The sequence below is a fragment of the Nyctibius grandis genome, chromosome 8 (genome assembly GCF_013368605.1).
Source record: "Nyctibius grandis isolate bNycGra1 chromosome 8, bNycGra1.pri, whole genome shotgun sequence".
Lineage (NCBI taxonomy): Eukaryota > Metazoa > Chordata > Aves > Nyctibiiformes > Nyctibiidae > Nyctibius > Nyctibius grandis.
Genome location: NC_090665.1, coordinates 34,258,991 through 34,286,199, shown reverse-complemented (window position 1 = coordinate 34,286,199; position 27,209 = coordinate 34,258,991). Strand labels below are relative to the sequence as shown.

Below are 27,209 nucleotides of genomic sequence, written 5' to 3'. Positions count from 1 at the left end.
TGCTATTCCTATTCTTAGAAATAGTAAACTTACAACAGAACATGGGATTATAGATCTTTTCTACCTAATAGACTCCTGGATTTCTGTATTCCTCTTTTTATTTTATTTGTTTTTTTCACCCTTGGGAGGGAGGGGAGATATTTGGCAAGTTTCATATTGGTATGTATTTGGGGATGAATGAGGATCAACACACATAAAAAAAGAGGACCTGGGATATTTGCAGTTTCTTCATGGGTGCAAAAAGTCTTAATAACAAGGGCTGAATTTAAAATTAAAATGGAAGCAATTCAAGAAGTCTGTTGTTTCTTTCTAGTCTTTTCAAGGAATGTCAAATGTAAGGAATTGTAGTAAACATACTTTGACACAGGCCAAGCAACTGCTCCTGCACCTCCAATATTAGGCAAAACACAGAAGCTTGGATTTGTGTTTGGTACTAGCATATTGTGATTGAGATTCCTTGAGCACCTTATTTAGTCAAAAGCAAGCAAAGAAAAGCAAAGCAAGACAAGGGGAGGAAAAATAGAAGAACTAAAACAAAAATAAGGGTAAGACATCGTAGGGAACAATCTCTGAAACTGAATCTGGTTAAAGGATGCAGCAAGGTCCTGATCTCTCTGCTTTAATAGCTGTGGCAGCTGAGGTAGTGAGCACATCTCATTTTACAGTTCTGTTGTCTGAATGCAGAAAAGACAACGAGGAAAAATGGTAGGGAATTCAGTTAGTAGAAGTTTCCATCACCCAAAGCTGTGTATCTGGCAGATAAGAAGCATATAGCCACACCAGACTGGCAGTATAGGCTAGATACATATGGGTTAGCTTTAAACAAAATAGCTTTAATACTGGTTAACCAACCAATTTATAGGAACAATGTGGACTTGTTGGTACTATGCAGACTAGTATACCATAGTTCCCAGCAGAATAAATTTAGTCTTTGCTGAGTTAAATACTGGTGCAGCTGGCTTGTTTCAGGTACTCAGAATACCTGAAACTTCATACATAACCCCATATGAATTACTTGGGTAACTCAAAACTACTCTGTAACATAGGGTGGACACATCTAAAATACAAATATCTTCAGACCAACAGAAAGTGACTGGTTGTTTAAAAAGAAATTAACTGACATAAGAAGTTCCACAACTTTGATTTTTAAAAAATGGTATTAGAATGAATTTTAATACTTTTTAATTAATTACAGATTTAAGTATACTTCTACTTTTGTAATGGAAACTAATAGTAGCAGCATAACTTAAATGTAAAAGAGACTTTTACAATATCATTTCAGTTTGCGTTTCTACTGTGAGCCTGCACAATACTCCTGATGCAGCGCAAGGCACTTTTTCTTTAAGTAAGTGGCTCAAATACTAATGGAAAAAACAGAGCTGCCAACCACCAGGCCATGACTGCAGCCAAGCTCTACTGGTATAATAGATACACTGTCACCAAATTGTCCTGCCAACTACCCAACAAACACTCTGCAGAAACCACAATAGCTATAGTAGACTTGAAGTACTGCATGAGGTTCAGTGCTTCTGCAGCTTCATTGTAACTATTATTTTTACAAATCTGGTTTGATGAAAGCCACCAAATATTCACAAAAAAAAGGTTTAAAAAACATAAATAGATATTATAATTCATGATTCATGCATATTTTTAAACTACTCTCCATCTGCTATATATTTACAAATGTTATTACCTTGCTAACTGAATAGCTTATCTAGGCAGAAATTGTCCTATTTTTAGGCAAAAAGCAATGTCTGTGTTAGTTTCCATCCCTCCAAATTATTTATCATACACATCCTGAAGTGTTACATGACAGAGACTTGCCATTTAATTTACTCACAGGTTTCCATACACATACTCCCTACTCAATGAATACAGCTTCATGGTATTCTAGATATATTAATATTATTTTGTGACTGCAAGTACATCAGTTCTATATACCTTTTTCTATCTATCTTATGCATAACTGGGTAGACTACAAACATTTAATAATATGAAGCGGAATACTTAACCATTGTTTACAAGTTCTGGTGCTCAGTAAAACTTTCAACAAAAGAATTCAGCTCTGTTCTTTTCCCTGCTTGGCCCTATTCAGAAATGGCTTAGCAACATCATCAAGTAGCTTGCAGAATCAAGACTTATTCCATTACAATAGCCCTATTTTCCAGCACATCTGCTATCCACTACTGTGGGTAACCACTTCTTCACTGTGCTGCTCTATCCTTTAGCCTTTGCAGTCCTTACCAGGACGTCTGAGAATTAAACAGCAAGTTATTGTTCTTCTGAGTGCTATTTTAGCTCACGGATGTGGTCAAACTGTGCCTTGTTTCTCAGAGTGCTTTCTGTGCAAAAGAATCAAAGGTGTTGAACAAAACGTAGGTTACTAAAGACAGGACTTGTCAGTCTAATAACACTGGTTCCACTGCCTAGGTTTCAAGATCCTCTGACTTTTCAAGTATGAAAGGGGGTTAGTGGGTAGGTATGGTTGAGAACGATGAGTGATCAGTTCACAAACCTTTCAAACGTAAAAAAGGTGCTGCAAAAAAGACCATCTCATACATGGGTCTGTTCCCCTTCCCATTCATCCTCTACACTTTCTCCCCCACCTATTGTATTTATTCTGTAACCACACATCCTTCACATGAAGAGATCTCATCTAAGAGATCATCTACAGAAATTAAGATCTAGTTGGCCCTACAATGGCACCTCTATTTTTTTTTTTTCTTTTCTCTGTTCTGGTTATTGCCCTTGAAAACTATGCTCATGCCTACTTTTGTTCTCAGTTACATTCCTGCTTCTCTCTGTTCCATTACTCTGTGTCCCTACACTTTCTGTTCTGGGCTGTCTTCTTTCATATAACACATGCTACAGGTTACACTGCTCCCTTCCACCCTTCTGCATGTGAAAACCACATTTTCCTGTGATCCAGAATGCCTGGATACTGGCTATAAGAGGAATTCCTGAAGCACAGTTCCTCCTGAATAGCATTTGTCTCAGAGTCCAGTAGACTTGTTCTTTCACTCCATTCCCAACAGCATGCATGAAATGGAAGGGTGAGATCAGTGTAACAACAAAGGCAGAAGTAAAAGAAAAAGAAGAATCTACTCTCCACCGGTTCTCAGCAGTTGTTTCATGAACTCTCAACAGTGCAAAATCCACAGCTATTCTGTATGAGTCAGTATCAGCAACAGAAAAGACTGCATGCAGCAAAAAAGCAAGAGAACAAAATTCATGTTTTCTGAACTATCCTATTTAAATAAATTTTAAGAGAGAACAGCAGCCGTATGGAACAACATCCTCCACTCTACAGACAAGAGCCAGCCCAACCATGTATCGCAACTGAGTTGTGATTTCACATACGTACGTCTGTTTCACAAGCAGTCTCAAGGCATATCATTTTGATTTTCATAAATTATGAATACTAAGTATTGAATTGTGAGGCTAGAACTATGAAAAACAGACTGATTAAAACCCTGCCATACCTACTGACATTAAGTGAAGTCATAACACAGACACATTTGACCCAGAGTTATCATACCAGAGAAATTATTCCCATCTTATCTATAATATGTGCAATCTCCGCATTGAGTACCTTTAAACTGTGTTTAAAAATCAGAATTCAGTAGCTTGAGAGAAGTATAATCAGACTGTATTTGAAAACAATGTTTGCATGATAACAAGAGCCTTTTGTCCATTTTGCACATTTTTTTTAAATCACAGAACTGTAGAAATACACAAGGATACCACTGCCTACCAAGCTGACCAACATTGTTCCACTGTTTCCAGGACCTCTCCAAATAGCTGTTTGTCTCCATGTGCTATCTCTATGTTTTTACTAAGAGTTGAAGTCTGGAAGGGGCACTGAAAAGTGCTTGTGCAGCATGTATTGACACTGGCCCCCACGTAGGACATGTAGACACCATAGCAATGCACATAATATTTGCATTGTAATAGCTGCATACATTCTATATGCTACGTGTTATAGTTACAAAACAGAAAAGGAAATAGAGGCAGAGAGAGAGAGAGAGAGAGAGAGAGAGAGAGAGAGGAAATATCACATTAATTACATTAATACATGAAAACAAATTGTGTTCTGGTAACAGGAAATGCAGTGCAGGTAACATTGGGGGCCAAAATATTAACTCTATTAATAATTGCTCTTTAAACTAATTTAGATGAGAAGAATCAAAATATTCACACACATTTATCCCTAAACTTTTCGTTATTACTAGGCTGTTGAATCATTATTTAGTATTGTTTTCTTACAGGTCTTACGCACAGATTCTCAGATAGGATAACTCCTCAGAACCCAGTTATTCCACTAGAGTGAGGAGAATTTTAATTAGACAAATGAGCCTCTCTGACTTATTTCTAACAACAGTAAGATGCAACAGTAAGATGTTTCATATTTTTTCTATTTGACATACACAAAAATATAGTCATTAACTATTTTAAACAAATAATATCCATCCACATACTAGTTATTTTTTCTGTTCTACCATTACAGGATATATGCCTGGGTGTATTATGTATTAAGTGTATCAAGGCTCTCCTACATTCTGCTATGCATAGACAGAGAACTGAACCCACATAATTTTCCACTGAAGTCAACTGGAGAGATACAGTAGCCCACTCCGATGCTACACATCCAGGACCAATGCTAAAGTTATTAAGGAGCTTTGGAAATTATTCTTGGTCCTCTCATAGCCTTTTAGTAAAAATAAACAAACCTTACAAGCAATAATTGAGTATTGTACTGCATTAAATACTATGGCTGAAAAACTTATTAATATTAAGAGAAAGATTACTTAGTCATGTTTCTTGCCAGAAAATCCTTTCTGCAGATCTCTCCCATTCCTGGAAAATGGTTGATTCTCTGAGGAAGGAGAAAAAAAGAAAGTTTGTACTTTTTAGTTTTCCTGGCATACCTAGTACAATCATTTAAAACATTCAACTGCATGCTCAGGCAAACATAATTAGTGTTACATATAAATTATTTAAGATAATATCTTACATTATACTATGCATTCTTAGCAAAACTAAAGATATTATAAGTTGTATGCTCCTCCACCAACATGAGTATGCCCATTGATTTACATGAAAGGAGACTATCATACTCTTATTCACAAAGCTACCTAGGAACAAAAAATGCTATCACAAAGTAATCGTAAAAAAAGGAATTATTTGTTCACAGAAACTGTGGAGAGAGCTCTGCTTGTTAACTTACTGCTTAAAAGCTTATGAGCAACTTATAAATGATGTTTTGCATCTTCTTTCAAACTCTGATCATTCACAACACCCAACTGGCAGACAAAAGCATGAAAGAACAGCCCCAAATATTTAAACACCAGATTCCAAGTGGTATGAATAAATAACTCTGGAAAAGAGAATAGGATTTTAAAATATGAAGCAGTATAGCCTTATTGCAGTCTGGTTGGTACTGTTTTGTGGGGGGTTTTTTTCCCTCCACACAAATGTAACTGACCAAAAGTGACACATTACTGAACGCTTCAGAGTAAATCAGTTTAGTAAACATATCAGAAATCCTAACTACCACTCTACCTGATAGTTCTGAAGTTCAGCAATCTTTTCTTGTTGCACAGCAGAATCACTCCATATAAGATTAGCTGTTTCATCTTCATCACGTGTTTTCACAAATCCCATTTCTCGTATTACTACACGTACTACAGAGAAATCACATACTTAAGGAATATTTTGAATCTCTAAAATAGATTAATTTTCAAAATTTAAAATATCAGTTAAGATTTTAAACACGTCCAATATTCAACCCTTTGTCTAAGAACAATGTTAGCATGCAAGCTATTATTTATCTTGCAATTTTCCACCAGTCTATTGCAAACCTGTCATTACAATGTTACAGCACTTTGTACTGAGGCTGGAATCAGAACACAACCACTGATGGGAACTGTAAAGAGCTTCAGGGCTTTCCACAATCACCTAGTAAAAGTCCACTTGCACGGCTTTTAGACTTAATCCTATCACATCTGTTAATTTTAAAACAGTGACAACTAAGTGTCACTAGGGGACAAGAATGCCTCCTTAGTCAAGGTACAGTAGTTACAAAAGTAAATGCATGCATTATTTTTATATTAAAAGAAGATAAAAGACTAATTACGTGCCAGGCATAACTCAGGTTCTAGGAGACAAGATTTTTCTGAAGTAGTCCCAAGCATCAAAATACAAAACATTAGGTTTATTGAGAAACCCCTGTAGAATAATTAGAGTATTTAACATTAAATTTACACTGTTCATCTTTCAAGGCTTTAAGTAAACTTCCAAACACATATATAATTCATAATTAGAGGTTTTTTCCACAGCCGCCTTGATTACTTAAGTTTTTGCATTTTAAGGCCTTTCCCTGAGTAACAAATGGGTACTAATAGATGTACAGTGTTCAAAGATATCAACTCAATGTTACAAAAAAAGAACAAAGGTTTCTTACAAAAAAAAATCCTTTGGAAATGTCTCAGTGTCAGCTTGATGCAAAGTCCATTAATTCACCCCATTAGTTAGTAGTTCGCTCACATCAAAGGCTATTAGGATGAAAACAAAATATGTAGCTTCCTACCAATTTCATATTTTGTGCCAGCAACATTTGCTGTGATGACTCCATTCTTCTTCTTTCTGACTTTTCTTTTAATTGTGCTTTGATAGGGTAGTTCCGAACTCAAAGTCAGAGGAGATGTTCCATGGTGATCTTTGAAAAATAATGTAACTATCAATACCTTTATGTCTCAAAAACGTATACAAATGAAAGAAAAATACAAACATTTACTTTGTTTCAACTTACAGGTACAAGCATACTGAATAATTAACACGCTATTTAAAAAGCCAAGACTAGCATACCTCCCTCATTAGGCAAGGATGGCATTATAACCTAAGATAGTGCAGAAGCAGAGCCCAAATTCCGTTCCAGCTTCTCAGAAAATGATGGAACTGTCAAAGCCAAATTATTTAAAGCTCCAGTCATATCATTTCAGTCTCTGGTTGTTGCAAATATTAGTTCTGGAATGGACAGATATCTGTGTTAAAAAAATATGAGAGAGACTTTGTTATAGAGAAATCCTGAAGAAATGTAAACAGAAGAAAGCTAAATATGGAAATGCTTTTAATAACAAGTCAAAAGTAATGCTTATTTTAAAAGATTGATCAAGTTATTGTAAATACAAAACTTTTCTGTTTCTGTGAAAAATCATTTTGCAGTACTGATTTTCAAAATGAGATTTTATTACCTCAATTTCTTATTTTCATTTGTGTATGCACGATTTTTGGCATGAAAATAGGTAACACTAAATTCAATCAACACTGCAAACTTTTATCTCCACAAAGCTCACTGAATTTGTAGCAATTTTAAACCATATTTTATTTAAAAATTTAAAATCAGATACACTGTATTATGTGTTTTCAGGTACCAAATGGGAAATAAATGAAATCACCTTAATAATCTCTTTCCAGTTTTTCATTTTTCAACATTTTTTAAAGCAATTGTCCAATAATCACTTAGGCACACACGGCTGCGGTTTCATGATCACTCCATGACACAATGGACACAATTTCAAAGACACTTTGGGTTGGCAAGTCTCTAAATTGTTAATTTCTAAAATGAGTAATTATTTGCATAAAATACTATTTTTCATATCTACACTGATGCAAAATTTCCATTTTTTTTCTCTACGAATACACTACCACATGTGAAAATACCACATATTAAATAGTTTTTTAGGTCCAGCTTAAGCATGTAAGAACAATGGGCTAAAATATTAGGAAAAAACTTCAGGAATAAAACGCTTCTAAACACACTGCTACAAGACTTCAGGCATGCAGCACTATAAAAAAGTCTGCAAGGAAACAAATGCTGTCTTTGGCAGGCTGCCTCAAACAAATCTACAAGTTTTCAAAACACGCACAATGTAAGTTATTGATTTTTAAATGCTTTCATTTCTTTTCTGCATTTGTATGTGTGGCCAAAGTTCCTTACACTAGCTTTAGATTAGTTTATATTGCCACTTGTGCTGATTGCAAAACTTATTTAAAATAGCTTTATACAGAGCATGAGGAATTTCTTTTGCTATAAATAGTTGAACATTACAGTAAAGTCAAATTCAGCCATGACTTATGTGAAACATATTTGGTCATAAGATTGGACAAGATGTGCATTAGCAAAATTACCAAAACATTACTTATAAATCCTCGGTTTTGGGGTGTGGTTTTTTTTTTTGTGTGTGTGTGTGTGTGTATACACACATGTCAGAGAGAGAAAGAGAGAGATACAATTACAGTTTGGACAAGTCACCCTCTTGGTAAGAAAATATAAAAGCAGATACCTTGAGCTGCAAGAGCTTACTTCCTTTCAAGACACAAATTTACCCTAACAGTCCATTAACACAAAAGGCTAAAAAGAACAGATTATAGTTCTTTTATGACTGTCACCGATATACTAGGGGCCAAATTCTGCTTTGTAACAAGATAACCAAACCTCCCTCATGTCCATTTAGTGGAGTGCCACAAATTAACACTAAAACACGACCCTGTGTATTTAGCCAGAAAATAAGAACAGGAGATGTTTTATACACAGATAAAATGTTCGACCACATAGTAGTAACTCCCAGCCATACCTACTTGCAACATACTTTGCTGAACCAGAACTTGCCAAGAAAATCCCCCCAAATTAAAGTAAAACTGGCAGGTCATTTTGAAGTTTTAATGTTTTGGATGTCGTCATCTGAGAAGGTGTCCTGAAAGTCCTCCTGCCCGCTGGCCTACTAAAATTAGACACAGAGATGGGAAAGCAAAGCATTCATCCTCCTTAAAACCACTGTGAAGGAAAAGCAGTGCTGGGCACAATGACGCACTGAATATTATCTGTTTCTCAAGCTAAGAATACCACCAGAGTACAAGTCATGTTTAGTTCCTGGGAATAATACTGAAGTACATCTGTTAGCCAATTACGGATGTCTATGCACATACACAAATGCCTGGCAGTTGTTCCTCCACTGTACTGGCTAAAAACTTTTGACAAATTTGGAAGAATGTCAAGACGACTAATATTTCCCTGTGAGAAACGCCAGCCCTTACTAATACAGCATGATTTACAAGTATGGTATGGTAATAAAAACCAAGCAGCTCATAGAATTTCATTCAGTTTATAATCACAGAAAAATATCTGAACAAACTTACTATAACACATTGTATTCTGAAGGTGGACCATAAAGCTCCAAACTGCACTACGTTGTTGAATTACTGGTTTTCTTTATACAGAAACTACTCCACTCTTTTGAGAAGAATACTCTTTCGGGTTTAAATAGAATGCACCAACACTCAAGGTCCGTGACTTTCAACCAGTCAACTTTTGGGCACACATACATGAGTTGATGGTAAAGATTTATGGTCACCTTTAGAGTATTCTATGGACAATTAGTAGTTTGGCCATATGGAAAACAAAGCAATTGGACTGACTAACTCTCACAAAAATCTCTGCAAACTGATCACTGAAGTAAGCCTTTTCTTGACAAGATTATGGATGACAATTTTCAACACCACAGCCGAAGCACGCACTCCTCTAATGATGTCAAATCTTGTTAGAGACACATGCAGTCTAATTGTCAAATCCTGATTTAAACCGAGTTCTTCAAAGACGAAAGGGATCATTACTGTACTCTGTATTCAAACTTACTCTAGGATTTTGACTTTTCACAAGCACTATCCTATGCCAATAAAGTTAAACTGCAGTCTGCCTTAAGCTTGTATATAATAATTCAAAATTGGTTTACAATTGCTTCACTTCTCTTAAGTTGCTCATATCCAAACAACCACTTCACTGAATACCAAAACACCAGCAGTTCTAAATTAGAAGTAGCTTTCCAAAATATTGTACATAGGATGCAGTCCTTTCCTTTGTTCCTACTGGAACCATCTCCTTACGAAAGGGCAAATATAGGTCCGATGAAACTGGACAGTCTCAACTTTTCTTCCCACCATGTCAAATGACAGATGAGAGGTACAGCATCTCATCTGGGGGAATACATTACCCAGAGCACTAGCTGTGAGTTGTAGGCTAAGCCATGGGAGCAGTAGACTTGCTCCTGTGTAGACCTCCGTGCTTCGTATGTCCCCAGTACAATAACATGAGAAGTTCCAATTCTGCAGCAAGAAAACCTAAGTCCAGGCTACTGAGGAAGCTGCAATCCTCCCAAGTAAACTGCAATTGTTCCTCAGACTACACTTTAGATGAGCAGTTCTCTAACTGGGCAAATGGGTCACTTGGGAGAGACAGGAATACATCTCTCAGAGCAATACATGAAGGGCTGCTGCTGACAGAGCACTGAGATGCAACACTGCAATGCCACAGGCCCTGGCAGCCACGAGCTCCCACGTGTCTTTCCTCTTTTTGACAGCAGAAATCACCCCAGAGTTACTTCATTCTCTGACCCAGGTCCTCCCCAGGCACCTTTTTCTATCTCACATCTCTTGATTTGTTGTTATTGCCCAGCCAGAGCACAGCTGTCTCAGGCACGCTGCAGGAAAAGACTTCTGGCACAGGCCGCTCTGCGGGCAGCCTCTGCCACCCCGATGGAATCGCCAGTTACAGGGCAAAGCTTGTTGCAGGGCCCACCGGATCACACAACGGTAATGGCAGCAGCACTGTCAGGTTATGATTACATCAAATTACGAGTCAGTTCTTATAACGGTGACAAGCTTTTACTTATAAAATAAGCATAACCTATAACCTGCGTGCAGCTACAAGAATGTAGAGGCACATCTCTCTAGTAACCTACCCGAAAGGCCTGTTTCTAAGAGACTGCTTTTAATAACATGGAAGAAAGTATTCTATTTCCCAACTGGGACTGACGGAGCTTGCTTAACCCTGGCAAGTCAGCTGTCAGGAATCTCTGAATTCACACTCAGACAGAAAAGGATCGCAGTTCCTGCTGTACGTACCATCTCCCTCCGGAAATCGTGACAGACATAAACTGGTGAAGGTTTGTTGCTCACCCATACTGATTCAACGGTGGATGAACAAAAATGGTTAACCTATAAACGAAGAAAGACTTGTGAAGAAGAAATGAATGCATCTTCATCAGGTTAGCACGTCCTTATACAAACAAGCACTTTGAATAAAAGTGTTCTAGGGGGAAAAAAAAGATGAGATGTTATCTTTACCGCTGCCTGGCAACGGTGTAAGAGAGCCAGCAAGAGATATAGGCTGTGCACAATCCTGTCCTAGAAAGAGACAGAAGAAAAAAAGAAAAAAAACAAAAGGAGCTTTTTTCCTCCAGGGACAGCAGAGGTCAGGTACTCTTGCTGGAGAGGGAAGTGTTGCACACAGACAGGGACCAAAGCAGATGCTTAAGTCCATCTAAGGGAACAGTCTGAGCAAGGTATGAGGGTGCCAGGGTGAAGAGCAGGGGACAGTGGGAAGAAGTGGTTTCACAGTTAATGGAATGATCCATGTTTCCTTGATAACAAGTTGTAATAGGCTATAGAAAAGAAAAAACTAAGAGTATTTCTTGCTGTTACACAAATTAAGTGTATCATAAGCGTCTTTGTATTTACCTAAGTGAAATGCTACAAAAACTAGATCGTCAGTATTATTTTAATTTCCTGCATTCTTTGCGTACAGACAAGTAATCACTCACCAACAGTGGAATATTTTAGAATAGATTTGAAAACTAGCAGACTGCTTTCCTCTGAGCCCATTAGTGCAATTTACTCAGTGCTGTCAAAAGTGTCTGGAAACGCACAGGAGCTGGGAAGAAACCCACAAAGCTCCTGACATAAGGAGCTTTCACTCTGAAACAGAGACACACTGAAGATATAGTTACAGAACTTGGCAGATAACCATAGGGATGGAAGGACAACATCACAGCACTCCAATCCCTGCTCCCCAATTAGCCAGAAAATTAAAATAACAAAAATTTCACAGAAACATGAAAAAGAAAGAAGTGAAAATAGTCTTCAGAGCATTGACCTGGCAAACATCTGAGTTCTTTTTTTTTTCAGTCTGACCTAAATAATTACATTTTTTGCTCCCTTAGATCTTAGAGTGTGAAAGTCTGGATACACCATAGTGAGGGGTCTGCTATTTATTACAGTTATACAAAAATATAATCTACTATTGATCTGGAATTAAGCTATAAAACGCAGATTCAAAATGAGATTAAGACATTAACAGAAATTATAATAGAGAAAAATGCCTTTTTCACTACCACCCTCAAACAACAAGGTAATAACAATTTGCAGTAGCTAAACTGCAGAATTAAAAGCATCATACCCTTTCACGATTTTTTTTAATGTGTCTTGACAAAACGTGTGTTGAAGTATTCCTGCTACAACCAAGCACAGCCAAGCAGTTTTATTGTAACACGCTAAAAAAACAATTTGGTTGCAAGTTCTCACTCCTACGGAGACATTCTAGGTTGAAAAAGCAATCTTCATTTGAGGCTCAGCATGTCAAAGTGATAAGCTTGTTTTTAAAAGGCTATCTGTCAGCTGGCTTTAAAATGCATACACATCAGGGTTTGGTTCAAAATATTCTGAAGTCAAAGGAAACCTATTAATTTCAACAGCCTTTGCTCTCACCATCAAATGAGATTAGATGTTTATTCAGCAGTTCTTTCAGATAAAGTGCATGTACAGAGTTCTCAGGTGTCTGATTTGCTAAATGGACAGCTACAAGCTACACAAGAATACAAACAGCATGATTTACACAAAACTGTTTTGAATCATGCAGTTCTGTAAAACAATTCTCTGAACTAGTCTCTCTAAATGGACAGCATTTCTAAAACTTCCAAAATTTCTCTGAACCACCAAACTACCAAAACAACCAAACCAAGCTATGGTAACAGCACTCTACCTCTAAATCCATGAGTTACAGATACTTCAGTGTGAGTTGAACCTTACAACTGCCATTTCCCATCTGAGACTCCAATCAGTAATGGCCCTAGAATCAGTCTTAGCCTTCTGCAACACAGCTTATATAATAAATATAATTTCACAATGCCTATTTAGTAACACTGAAAGCATAAACTATCCTGACCCTTCCAGTCTACCTTCAAAACACAATGCAAAACAGTGTCTGCATCACAGTTGTGAACCTGTATCTTTTGCTGGAGAACGGAAAAGGTGTGTTATCTTAAATGGTTGGAGTCTGGTCAGAAGACAACCCTTCAATGCCAACTCCGAGGCTCAGCCACGCGCGTTGGCACCGAGCCTCGGGAACTTTGCAGTCTCGGCTCATGGGAGATTTTTCTTTTGGTCTTTCCTGACTTTGCACTTCACAGCTTTGGGTTGGGTTTTTTCATTGTTATTATCACAAAAGGTCTATGAAATGGTAAGTATATATCCCTGTTTCAGAAAACAGGAAATGTATTAGAAGCTGTTAGGATGGTGGAAGTGTCACAACATAAGTGTTTCACAGGAATTAATCACTTCCTACTGACAACATACAGAGATCAGAATAGGGCAGAGAAGCAATTTTTTTCTTTTCAGTGTTGTCTTGAAGCAATATCTTTTTGCATTCACCCATTTTCCAAAAGGAACCTTCAAATCCTTGGCCAAGTTTAAATCAATATCAAAGCTTTCGAAGATGAAGATTGATTTTCTCTTTAAAAAATGACCTCTAAAGTGTCATAGCAGAGCATGCAATGTGACTATCCATTGGCTCATTCACAGAATCACAGAATGTTAGGGATTGGAAGGGACCTCGAAAGATCATCTAGTCCAATCCCCCTGCCGGAGCAGGATTGCCTAGACCATATCTCATATTCTCACCCTTCAAAAGCCCTTTCTAATGTGATAACATATTTCAGACTGTTAGCAAATTGAGTAGTATAGAGTTTCATAGTTACATTCTGAATACTGAAAGAGAAGGCCATCAAAGAAAAAAAGGCAGAATTACAAGACTACAATAAAAAGGACAATCCTCAAACCTTTTTCTTGCTCAGTAAAACACAGGAAATATATTGACAAGGCAAGTGAAAAGAACCTGTATGACTTACAAATCAATAATTCATAAATAAAATGCAGGGAATTTTTAATAAACATTTAGCATTCATAATGGCAAGGAAAAATGTTGACAAAATATCCCAAACAACCCAAAGTGCAACCATGTTTTTATACAGTAAAATCTTAATTTCAGAAAATATATATCTGCATCACTCGCTACTAAAAAAAAATATCAGCTTTAATGCTCTACTTTCTGTCAGCAAAAAGCATAGACAATGCATAGCTCTCGCACTACTGTTCACCACTTCAGCAAGCGTTGATAACACCATAAATCTGTCAGCAGGACAGCATTTCACTAACTCTAGAACAGAAAGTATTCCTAGCCCTTGAACACAATAAGTTCCACTGAACACTGCTGAATGGAAACCCATCTCTATTTATTGTAACTACCTACCTTAGCAACACCAACAATCATTCCACTTTCATTTAAAATACTGTTGGAGTGATCTAGGCATTTTCAGCCTAGAAACATACACTATGTTACAGTGCATTAGCCACATCAGTTCTGCAAGCTACAGCAGAGTGGCATGATACCTACTTACCGCCCAAAGGAGGGCTGGACCCCTGTCACCTCAAATGAAGCATTCCCTTTAAAACAAACAGCTGAAGGACTCTTGTTTGATTTGTCTTGGGGACCATGAAGGCAGGAAGCCATGCTGACTGCCAGACTGCCACATGCTAAGGGCCAGTGCTCTTTGTGGTGAGACAGCCATGGCCACTAATGAGAGAAACAAGAAACAATAATGTGCAATAATTATTGTATGTAAAGGTAATACTGAAGTCTGACATTAACAGTGTGGTTTTGGTAGGGAAAAGGGTAAACGAGAGAGTTAGGAGAGGAACTGAGTTGTGGCACCTGTGAGAAGACCTCTGCTCTGCCTTTGACTTTTCAGTGTGCCATCCATGCTCTTCCTTACAGCACGTCAACATACAACAATATGTATCACAGGGTGTTTTTAATTGTGGACACCACACACTAATCATTGCTGGAATTAAACTATTCCTTTCTATTTCTATCATTCACTTATCAAAAGATTTATTTCTCTAGCAAGAGCTAGAGATCTTAGGGATCTACAAGATAGGAAAATTTAACATTTTACATGTATCAGCATAGTTGTCTTAGTAGAACAGAAAAAGCACTAATAGTTTAATGAAGCTGATATATTTGCATGATTTCTTATAAATAGCCCTTAGCATGGGATTTACTAAGGACCTTAAAGGAAAAAAAAAAAAAAAAAAATTAAAAAAAGGGGATATCTTTAGAAGGTTCCCCCTCACACATCAAATTTTCCCTCCCTTGCTTCAAGTTGGTGACATTGGCTTGGTGTGAAAACAGTCTCAAGTTCAGGGATACAAGAACACAAATATGGTTAAAATCATTTGCACAGATTTCTGTGTATTGCAGGAGTCACAGTTTAGCCCTACATGAAGAATGCCCCATTACATCTCATATTTTACAGGCCTACCATTCATAGATCTAGTTCAGCATCTCTAGATGCAGACTGCAGTCATCAGTCATCACACATGGCCCACAACTCTGATTGAGGATTACATCATCCTAATTCACATGCTGCCACATAACAATGTTTTCTAGTTTAACAGCAAGGATGACGCTCCCACAGCAGCCTGAAATATAAATTGGCAGACGTTAGACAGCAGTTTCAGCACCTGATGTGAAAACATTAAATGAAAATCAGGCCCTGAGTAAGTTACCAAGTGCACTCACAAGAAACATCTATTCAAAGTCTTCTTGACCACAAAAGTACAAGAAAGTTGCTCATATATGATCACCAAATTGTTTACCATATTATACTGACACTTCCAATCAATTTGCTCAGCTCCACTGGGAATACTCGTAGGCTTGTATGAGGGTTGATAGACCTCTAATATTTAAATGACTGGGCCATATACTTCTACTCTGTAAAGAATAAATGACAGTCAAATACTTGCAGTTGGCCTACAGTATCACTAAGGCTCCTGCAACCAACACTCAGTGCTAGTAATATTTACAAACAGCTGGTAAAGCCAGACAGAAACTCCAGCAGCTACAAAACATTTCAGCAAAAATATGCTTTCCTCCCCACAGCTTAGTGTTTGGGGCTCAGTGGGGTACTACTGATTTGAAAATATTTTTGCACATGAAAACAGGAGAAAATCAGTAGTTTCAAAAGGATGCGAGTCCTCAGAACCTTCTCTAACTGAACTGACCCAATTTATAAAAATTCCTTTGAAAGGCTGGATTGGCTCCAAACCCTCTGTGTCACGCTATTTATATCCACTGTAGGGGATCTAGAGTCCTCATCAGTAATGAGATGAGATTCCAGTATCCTACTATAGGAATATTTTGTGTATATACTGCTTACCTGTAGAGAAATACAGCACGTAGTCAGAAAGTCTAGAAAAATAACATGCTTTAAACATGGACCCTAAATTGAATACTTTGAATAGTCAAAATAAGAAAGAAAAGTGAAGTGCATCAGACTTTATACACACTAGCTTTAATTTTTGCTTAAAAGAGCAAAGCATGAGCATAGTCTACCAAAAAGTAACTTTCCGGGATATGCTTCAACTCAGAGGATCAGAACAATGTGCCTTCTGAATGGTAAGTACAGCATTACTGATGTAACCCTGTAGTATTGAACAGTTTGTTTATTGAGTAATCATACATTGCCTCTGAGGTACAGAGGCCACACTGACAATGGCATCACAGCTTTTAATACAGTTTAAAATAACTCCAAAATCTGAAGAGATAACTGCCCTAAGCATGCCTATTTGCTTTCATGACTTTAATCACAGCAGCAGCACAGTTCCAAGTTTGGAACAATATCACTGTTAGCCCTGTCCTCGTCTATCTTGGTCAGCTCCCAAAAAGCAACACTTAAAAGCTATTGGCTCTGGAGTGTGTGGGGTTTGTTGTTTTATTTAAAAAAAAAAAAAAAAAAAAAAAGTCATTGCGTGTTGGTTAAGAGCTATGCTTGAGAAATGTATTGAAAAAAAGTCGTCAGCCAGAGGCTAGAGCAGTGGGATATTCGATTCATTTAGCAGGGCTCCATTTGATTTTTCATTGCTTTAATCTTATCCTTTTTAAAGGTGCATTCTTAATGAAGCAGAAAGGCATAAACTTTCACAGTCAAATACATGCTGGCTGCAAAGTTAACTGGTTTTCAAATATTCCAATCAAAGCAATACATTAATTTCTTATCATGTTATAGCAACACACACCATCACCGCCCCCCAAAATAAAACATGATTGAGAACTGATCCACACACTCTTTTTTTTAATCATCATATTATTTTAGGCTGAAAATGACAATGTTTATTGTTTTGTCCTTATGACTCTCTCAGACATATCGCTGACCCTTCATATTATAGAAGGATTTTTTGTAGCCAGGGAGTATTATATTTACCTGATGACCATAGATAAGGAAAAAAAAAAAAAGAACGCCCCAAACCAAGCCAAATGCATTCATAAATACAAAGGTATGGAAAAGTTACAACACACCTATTAACCAGAAGAATAAATCTTTCAGTAAATGTTTAATGCAAAGTGTTAGTACAAATGAGAATGAAGGACAAGACGACTGGTAACCTAAACAGAAAGAAATGGAGAATAAACTGGGATTCATAGTTGGTTATTGATCCAGGACGCTCAATATTATTTCACAAATATGAAACTTCCTCACAATTTTTTATGCTCCTTTGCTTTCTCAAAGGAAGAAAGAACTTTTCTCCAGGAAATTTCCCCATTCCATCATTCAGAAGAAATGTACACAAAGTACAAAATATGTCTCAAGTCTATAGCACAAATGAGATCAAGCCATATGTAACAGGATCTACTCCATAGCCCAGTGAAGTAAATATAGACATTTCTACTGACTTTTGTGGACTTCATATCATAGTGTTCCAGTTCCAGAACAGCCCTGCTGGTGGCACAACTCGGGAATATAATTAAAACACAGACTCATGTGGTAACAAGACCAACCCATGTCTCATCCACATCAAAACTACAGTGCATTTAAATCAAATCTTCAGCACAGTAGAGATTACAGCTAAAAATAACTGAGTTGCCTCTGAATTTCCCTCTTTCTCAACAAAGATTATAAGCTTCAAGTACCACTTTCAGAACTGCCTGGCTGTCTAGAGGCAGTGCTTCATATTTCATAGCTCATGTAGGATGCACAGGGTCAGAAACAGGGATTACTGTACAGGCAATATATAGATATATCGCCACAGAAAAGGCTTCATGCTGTTCTCCAGAAGCATATGTTGTCTAGCTAACGGATCAAAATTTCAGAATATGCTCCTGGATCTAGTTCTCTTTATTATAAGGAAAGAAAAACTGCAAGCTTAAGGATGGATGAGGAAGAACATGATATGGAGAAAAGGTGCAAGAATCCCAGAAAAAGAACTCATTACAAAATATATGTGGTGCACAGAATGCAGAAGCATTCTAGCTGAAGGTAATGTATTTCAATCAACATAGTCCGCAATAGAGAGCAATAGTGGGAAAAAAAAAAAAAACAAACCAAAAACAACTTAGCAGCAGCGTGTGGCAGGGTGATATACCAAATTCTTCTGCATACAGATTACTGATAAGAGTGCAAAATGTTTATTTATCATGGATTTAACTGACAAGATTACATACTGCAGAATAAACAGTCATACCAGGACCTCCCACTGATATGGAAACAGATTTAAAATAATTCTGCAGTAGAAGTAGCAAAATTAAATCACTTACCGTTAGTGTTGCATTGCTGAAACTATCTAGAGTCAGCCCTCTGGAAACAGATTTTTCTATCAATAATTGACAGCTGATACAGTTTCAGGTAGCGCTGGTACATCAGGGAAAGACATGCTGCAGCAGCAGCTCCTTCCCATTTAGCCTATCCCTAACCCAGTTTAGATCTCTTTCTTAACCCTTTCTAGGTATTTTCTCCCTGTGTTTTGGGTGAAAAGAGAAAGGCACGATACATGCTACAAAAAAAGAATACATTATTTCCCACACTATTCATCATGTGACAAGAGCCATGAGAAGAAAGTCAGTAGGATTTAGTCATAACAACAAGCTAAAGAGAAACAAAATCTAAAACCAGAAAATGACTCAGTGACTGGAAAGGAGTGATATCAGAGACATGAGGTACTGGAACCAGAACAAAGATTTTTCCAAATGTAGAATTAAGAGGTCAAGCCCACAATAACATAAAACAGTAGCAGAGAAGTAAGCTAAAGAAGATGAATAGTTCATAAATTGCTGTAAGAAAAATGGTTTTGATTATCTTCTAGCCTTGGACCAATGAGATTCAGGTTTTGAAATCAAACCTATTTGGTTTCAGTGAGGCCAGGACTACAACCTTATAGAGCAATTAAACCACATGAAATCTTAAGTGAAGTAATGGAAAGAGAAACGTTCCTTCCTTTCCTGGGATAACTCTTTCTATTGTATTCTGAAATCATTCACATTTCTTAAATTTGGTTGTTTTCTCTTACAATGTCAATTCGTATCAATTAGAAATTGTTTTCTGACATCATTTCACAATATTATTTTTCCTTGTCACCTTATTTTTCTTTCTCATTAAGAAAAGATTGGTCTGATCAGACAGCTCAGTACATTTTAATAAGGGTGGACTATGGACCATGGCAGCCATCTGTCAATGAAAGGTTTGGAAAATCCTTTTGTTCAAATGGGTTATTTCTCCTCATGGAAAAAGAATTGAGAAAACTCTGGAGAAATTAACTGCACTCCATTCTTTTGTGTCAGTTTTACAGCAGTCAGGCCCACTGCATGTGCCAGACAAGACTGACTGCACTGCTACTGTCACCCTGTCCTACAAAGACAAAGTATTGTGGAGAACCAGATTCTAGTGAGATGGAGGACACATTCACATAAATGTGCATATTTGCACCATGAGTACAAAGAAATAAAGCTCTGAAAATTCAATAGCTCTACCACAGTTTGTTGGCATTTTCCCCAATTCATAAGAAGTATGGTTCTCCCTTTCACACAAATCAGTAGGGAAAAACACTACAATGAAATCCCACAGATGACATTGCAAGCACATTTATTCCTCAAATATAAAGACACAACAGTAGATTCATGTGTATAAATGTAGACCCCTGCAACGTAGATTTTGATCTGGTTTCTCTGGGGTGCCTTCACAGACAGCCTACATAAGGTCCATGTAGGCAGCTGCAGGTATCTGGATTGTGGATGTATAAACTTTGGTGAGATGAATCCCATCCAAGTTGCTCAGCATGAAAATCTCACTCTACATAAAATAAGCAAAAAATGACCAAACAAAAAAACCAACCCACCAAGGATTAAGGCCTCTACTTGGGCCATGATTGGACAGGTACATTTTTCCAAAACTGAAGAAGAGATGAATTCAAGGACTTTGAAACTGTGGGAAATTAGAGGAGGAAACTCGGTGCAACTGAGACATAATTTCCTGTGGAAGCACAGAACCGGTAGCGAAGTCTGGACATCTCTCCTGAAGTCTCTTCCCACAGATGACTTTTCCCCATGGCTCCTCATACTGTCTTGGTTCACCCAGCTGTTGCAGAGAATCAGCCTCAACTGGACCATTAACCTGTCATCCTCAAACAGCTAGAATGGCACTATGCATACGTGTCCCATGACTGACTGAGAGGTATTTCTTCTTTATCAACAAAACTAAATGGTGTGCTGACTATCTGCATCAGACACTCCCAAACATCTACGCACAAGAATATATCTTCTTTTCTGTTTTCATTTGTCATAAATTTTATTTCATTTTCTTGGAAAATATCAAACACTTGCATCCTATATGTGTTTGTATTCCTGAGTGTTGCTTTTGGCAGAAAGGCCACAACGTCCTTTCATTTTCTCTTCATACCTGAGGCAACAGAGGAAAGTAATACATAGGCTTTTTTAAGCGACTGCTTGGCATCATTAACTGCATCATTTCTCAACTGGTGTCCAGAATTTCAAATCTAACTCTGCCCTGTTCCATCATTTTTCTTCTGTTTCTTTACTTGTGGATGCTGCTCTGGGTCAATATCCTACAAGATTCCTAACCCTCCTAAAGATCTTGTAACAGTCCAAAACAGCACCAATTCCTGTCTCATCATGCAGTAACGCTTTATTTTACTTACTGAATATATCCTCTCCATCCTCAGAAGCATTCTTTTCAGAAAATGCTTACATTTTTAAAATCGTACAAAATGTACCAAAGTCACATTACCACATCACTCTTGTTCATTTTTAAGCAAAAAATGTTTTATTCAAATTAATACCTAAATGTTAATGCTCACTAGTAATTTATAGTCTTTCAAAGACTTCAGGTTGACATAAAAGATAAAATTTAGGATATTATATCCCTCTAAAAAGCCACATAAAATAAAATGTAATAAAAAAGGGTGTTTTTTCCTGGGTGAATAAACTGCATCTCTTTCAGATCTCTTCCATCAATAATTCATATAAAGCATTTTAGCCCATTTCTCCCACCCCTCACCCCAGCAAGATGAGCTTGAAAGGATAAAACAATATAACAAAATCACAGAAATGTAATGTTCAATGAACACTAAACACGTGACAACCACCCACAAAAGCAAAGAAAATGCAGACTTCCATCACATAGCTCTATTCTATACTTTTCAAGAAAAGTCCATTCTGAGCAAGCAAATAAGAGCCATTTCCCCATCAAATCTCACAGTCTTCTGCCCTATCAGTCTACTCTTCTTTGTGTTCATAAACAGTATCTAGATCTTTGCCTCTACACCTGCACGAATTCGTTATTAAGCATTTGATTTCATTTTCTCATGCTATACTCCAATGCTTCCACTGCACCCTACAGGGATACTACTGTGCTGGCTTTCAAGCACTAAAAATAAAACAAACACATGTCAACCCAAGGACAAAGCTGGAAGGAAACATACTTTAATGTAACCAAAGAAGAATATATTTAGCATTTTGCTACTAAGCAAGGATGAAAATAAACTTGTCAACACATCGCTGTGTCTAACTGTGAAGCCCGCACCCCACTCAGTTCTTTCTGTAGCATTTGTTATACATGAAAAGTGAATTTAGTCTTTCTTTCCTCTTAAAAGTGATTGTTAGTACTCTACTACTACTGCTGGCCAGAAGGAGCTTCTGAACTGCAGAGTAAAGCACTTCCATCCTTTTAGGCAGTCAGTTTTTCTATCAATTAACAGTAATGCAGCCATCTACGGTGCATTTGAGCAGTGATGCATATTAGACTTCAATCTGGAATCCTTCCAAAACCAACTACAAGCGTAAGTGGGAATCAGCATGCCACTTACTCCACAGAAAGGAAAATGAAAAGTGAGTCCTAAATCAGAATGTTGTTTCCTTTTGTATTTCTTTCATCATTATCGTTAATTTGGGCTCTCCATAAAGCAGTACTGTTTCTGTCTCCCGAGATGACTGCTCATCAAAAACTATTATATTCTTAAATATTGCCTTTGATGCAAACATTTTTTAAATTAATATCTATATTTTTAACATTTTAAACTATTTGAACTTCTATTTTTAACATTAGGAAAATAAATACTACAACTTGGTCTTCATTTTGGAGACCCTGTACTCAGATTAAAACTGATACTGAAGGGGAGAACCATTATGCCTGCTTTATTTACTCCTTTAAAAACACAAAACCAAAAATGCATTCTGCTATGTTAGAGGTTGTTTCCTGATGTTTCGAATTCAAGGCAAGAGCAAAAATGTTGATAAATGAGTATAAATTAACGTGGTAGTATTTTAAAACTATTTTGTACAGCTCTACAAACACTTAACAGAGAAGGCAAAGAACAACATTGGGAATAAGAAAAAGCTAAGACTTCAACCCCTACAGAACCTGTCGGTTCCTGCATCCACCACCACGAAGAAGAGTATCCAGTAGATCGAGGCACTACAGAACCTCCTGGTCTGAAAAAGCTTCTGGCTCCAAGAGGGGTACTACTGTGGAACAGGAAGATTTGCCCCAATACCCAAGAGATTCACTTCAGTATGTGGTCAATGTTTTTTTTCTCCCGTATCCATTCTCAATTACAGATGATTCTTTTACTCATTAGTGTATTAGACATCAGTGAATTCCATTCTAAATTTAAAATACATTAGTATTTTAAATATTAATGTTAAAAAGGCTCACTGGTTCCAGTAAACTTTAAAGGAAGCTCGTAATGTCTGCAAAGGGAGTAGCTGGAAAGTACCATTCTGGCAGGGTTTTAGGTAAGCATTACTGGAGCTCTAAAGAGTTTCCTCATGCTTAATAAAGGCCATTTGAATCCTACTGCTGGACGTCAAATGGCCCCAATTAACTTCCTAGGTGTGTAGTAGAAAATAAAAGTGACTCTGAGGCTAAATATTCCAAAGCTCACAAGGGAAAACCAAAGTCTAGCTAATATCCCCCAATATGTACGCTGTGGTACATGCAATTAATTTTCTCAACTTTGACAGTTCGTACGCATCTTTCCAAATAAAATGAACTCCTGCTATCTTCATACAGGCTCTAGCGTTCTTTTAGGAAAATATGACTATTGCCTCCCCCCTCAGATCATTATAGAGTCATCGTGTCGGCTCTGGATGATGGAAATACCTCATCAAAAAGGTAGAAGACTAACATGCATTCATCTTTGTCTTCAGGGACTGATACAAAGCCTATCGATACAATTCTGTGTCTTTATGATTAAGGATAGATCCGAAAGCCACAACATTTCAACGCGGTAATAACACACAAGATTTTCTGAAGGTTTACAGAAACTTACATATATAAGAAATAGGCATTGTTGATTTCAATAAGCTGTCTTTACACTGATAAAATTGTAGCACAACATCAAAAAACATCAGTGACTCACATATCAAAAAATTATCTTTTTCATCATTTTATCATTTTTAAGACAAGACAGGAGCTTTATAAAAGTAGACGCACGGTAGCTTGGGAAATGTTATCAATTTCTTTATTTCAGATGTTAATATTTCATTTCAATTTTCTTGTTTTTCTAAGGATTTCCATCCTTACATTAATAATGTATTCTCAATTTGTATGATATCTGCAAGTATCTTTTAAATGTAAAAATACTCCTTAATACAACATTAAAACATAGGGAAGAAAAAAAAGGAAAAAACCCCAGAACATTAGAAAATACGGAAGTTCAAGAAATGACTCATTTGCCATATGTATCCTACAGAGATTTTTAAAACTTAGAACAAATATCCACAGATCGAGATTCAAATCAAGAAATCATATTTCAGTCTTTCTTGGTGCTGACAATTCAGAGCTAGCACATTCAGCAGTCAGCATTAGTCTGCCACATTTCACCTTCAAAAATATATTTATGGCTTTCATTATCAACATACAGTACTGTCAAGATCTTAGAAAAAACTAACTGTACAAAGTTTGCAAGATGGTTTAGTGTCTAACTGCTAGCTGACCAATTCATCTCTTAGTCCTTCAGACTTGTACACAACTTAATCTGCACTGCCAATTTAACACTATCAGCTTTGGAAGACCATGGGAAGAAGCCCTTATTTGATTGCAAACCTGATCTTCAGATTACTAAAATGATTGCTAGATTACTGGAATAATTACCTAATAACTGGTGACAGGCTTGATCTCCTGGCCTTTTCTAACACTCCCAAATTGGTGGGCAGATCCTTTCAGAAGTGTGCAGAATGTATCCAAACCATCAGAAATATAGAAAGAGGGCGTTTTTCTAAAAAAATAATTTAAAAAAATAAAAAAAATTTATAACCATTGTTCTAGACTTTCTCGCATAATACTGCCAATACTTATAGGTAAAAGCACATTCTTTCCTTATGAAAGAAATTCCATATTCTCTATGAAATAACTTATGCAGTTTTCTGAAACTTCAGAACATTTGTCTTCAGACAATCTCACTTCAAAAAATAATACTTCCATATGTCAGTGTAGACATCATACTTACCATGTAGGAAAACCTCTGGCATAATAACTGCTTCTGTCATTTTTAGTTCAAAGTAGCATTGATGCATTTCCTATTTCTATTAAAAACTACATCCTAGTACTTAAAACAGGGACAAAAGCTTCTAGTGATGCCAAGTCACTATATATTTTGAGATACTCTGTAGAATTCGGGAGATAATCAATTCCCACTGAGAAACGTGCTTCTAGTCTCTCAATTGTGAAAACAACCAGCAGGATTCCTCTGAGTGTTTTTTAGATAGGTACTAACACCCTGGTCCATAAAATTAATGAGGGATTTAGGCAGAAAAGTATACTGAACCAGGGGGTGGGGGGGGGGGGGGGGGCGGGGTGCTTGTTTGGTTTAGGCTTTTTTTGAGAAGGAATAATATCTAATTTTGGTACTCAAACGTAGGAAAGGCACAAAGCAATCAATATTGAGATCTTAAGTCAGGTTCACAGAGCTCAGCAGTATGTTCAGATTCCAGCATCAATTGCTTTTCCCTTTTGCTTACAATTATGCGGTTTCAATAACAGAAATTCAAAGAGATCCCACAGATTACGGACTTTCAACTAAGCGCAGAAAACACAGGAAGATATTTGACTCGCATCTCCGGAGATTTAACTTGTTCTACATTTTAGCCTCCACTGGGTACCGCTGCCAACAGACGATCCCATTTTAACCTTAACCGGCTCCGAAGAGACCTGGCCGTACGTGCGATACGACCCGCACAGGCGATGGACCTCGCATGCAAAATTGGGGTGGGATGAAAATTAATATCTTCAATGCTGAAACGCCTCCTCTTTCCTTATTCCTCACACTGCGACACGCACGCAGTTATCCTCCCCTCCCAACTCGAGGGCTGCCCGCTGCGTTCAGGAAACTTCCCGAGGGGCCGATGCCCGCCCGCACCGCACCGCGCCTCCGCCGCAGCCCCGCGCTGCCCGCCCCAGGGCCGCCGCCCACCGCCGCCCCAGGTGAGGGCTGCGGGACCGGGCGCTGGCTCTGCGGACAGCACTGCTCCGCACCCCGCACGCCCTCGGCCGGGCTCCCGAGAAGCGGCGGGGGCTGGTGGCTCTTCCCCGCGCTCCCGCTCCAGAGCATCGCCCCGAGCCGGCGACAGACCCCGCTCCCGCACGGCCCCAGGAGGGACCCGCACCCCCTGGCTGCCCAGCACCCCTGTCCGCTGCCCGGCACCCGCAGCCCCAGGCTGGGCAGGGCTGCCCTTCCCCGCCGCCCCTCCTTCGCGGGCGGCGATGCTGAATCACGACGAGCAGCCATTCCCCCGCCTGTCCCCGGGGACGGCGCCCCCGCGCCCCCCGCGGACAGCAGCCTGTCCCCCGCAGGCGCGGGGAGGCGGCGGGCCAAGGGGCGGGGGGTGAGGCGAGGCGCGGCAGGAGAGGACGAGTGCCCCACCGCTCCCTCACCATTACCTGTCGGGGCGGCAGGCCCCCGAGAACTCCGGTCCTCCCGGGCGGTGCGGGTGTGCCACGGGGCTAGGCCGGGTGCAGCGTGCTGAGCCTCACGGGCGGTGCGGCGGGGCTCTCCCGGGCGGCAGCATCCGATCCGGCGGCTGCCGAGCCGGGCACTAGCGGTAGGAGGAGCGGGAGGTTACGGCGGAGAGCTGGGAGAAACCATTCCCCGCGAGGGGGCATCGCCGCTGGCCGGCCAGGCGGGGCGAGGAGGACGGGCCCTCCCACACAGGTACGTGCGCGGAGAGCGCCTGGGGAGAGCCGGGCGGTGTCCGTGGAGCGGGGCAGCCGGGGACGGGGGGCAGCCGGGGACGGGGGCCAGCCCCGCCGAGCCGCCGGTCTCTCGCCACCCCCCGCCCGCTCGCGGTGGGAGCGGCCCGCGCTGCCTCCCTGCCCGAGGACGCGAACAGAGGACCTGGCAACCGCGCGGGCAGCGCCTCACGAGCCCGGGCCCGCGGCGCGAGCGCGCTCCCCTCAGGGGCGGCCGCCGCCGCTTCCCTTCGGCCCCTCAGAGCCGCCCCTTCCGGCCACCGCGGGGCGAGGGGATCCTGGCGCCTGGCTCCGGCTGACGGGAAGCGCCTTAGGACCCCTGCGGGGACTGCCGTGGGCGGGGAGGGGCGCAGGCCGGGGCAGCGCGGGTCGGGCGCTCCCCCTTGGCCTGGGCGCCCCCCGGAAGCACCGAGCGGGCATCGCTGTGAGGTGCGGGGAGCCTGCCCGGGCGCCCGCAGGACTCGGTGGCGGCCGCGAGGACCTCCTGGCTGCGCGGGCAGCAGC

At 39.3% G+C, this 27,209-nt stretch overlaps 1 protein-coding gene across 8 annotated transcripts in view; it reads right to left on the bottom strand.

Moving 5' to 3' along the window:
• Positions 1-26,821, bottom strand: part of TTLL7 (tubulin tyrosine ligase like 7) — a 74,582-nt gene extending 47,761 nt beyond the window's left edge. For 5 of the 8 annotated variants that reach the window (XR_011048665.1, XR_011048666.1, XR_011048667.1 and 2 more), the window contains exons 1-5: positions 26,397-26,821; positions 6,868-7,043; positions 6,590-6,718; positions 5,563-5,684; positions 4,809-4,876 (exon numbers count right to left, since the gene is read on the bottom strand). Coding sequence is in view for 5 of the 8 variants with exons in the window: in XM_068406678.1 (XP_068262779.1) it covers positions 4,809-4,876; positions 5,563-5,684; positions 6,590-6,718; positions 6,868-6,892 (344 nt within the window). In the remaining 3 variants the exon portion in view is untranslated. Of the gene's footprint in view, positions 1-4,808; positions 4,877-5,562; positions 5,685-6,589; positions 6,719-6,867; positions 7,044-24,611; positions 24,736-26,396 lie in introns of all 8 variants that reach the window. The other 3 variants (XM_068406676.1, XM_068406675.1, XM_068406677.1) reach the window with 3 other exon arrangements.
• Between the last annotated feature and the right edge of the window lie 388 nt (positions 26,822-27,209).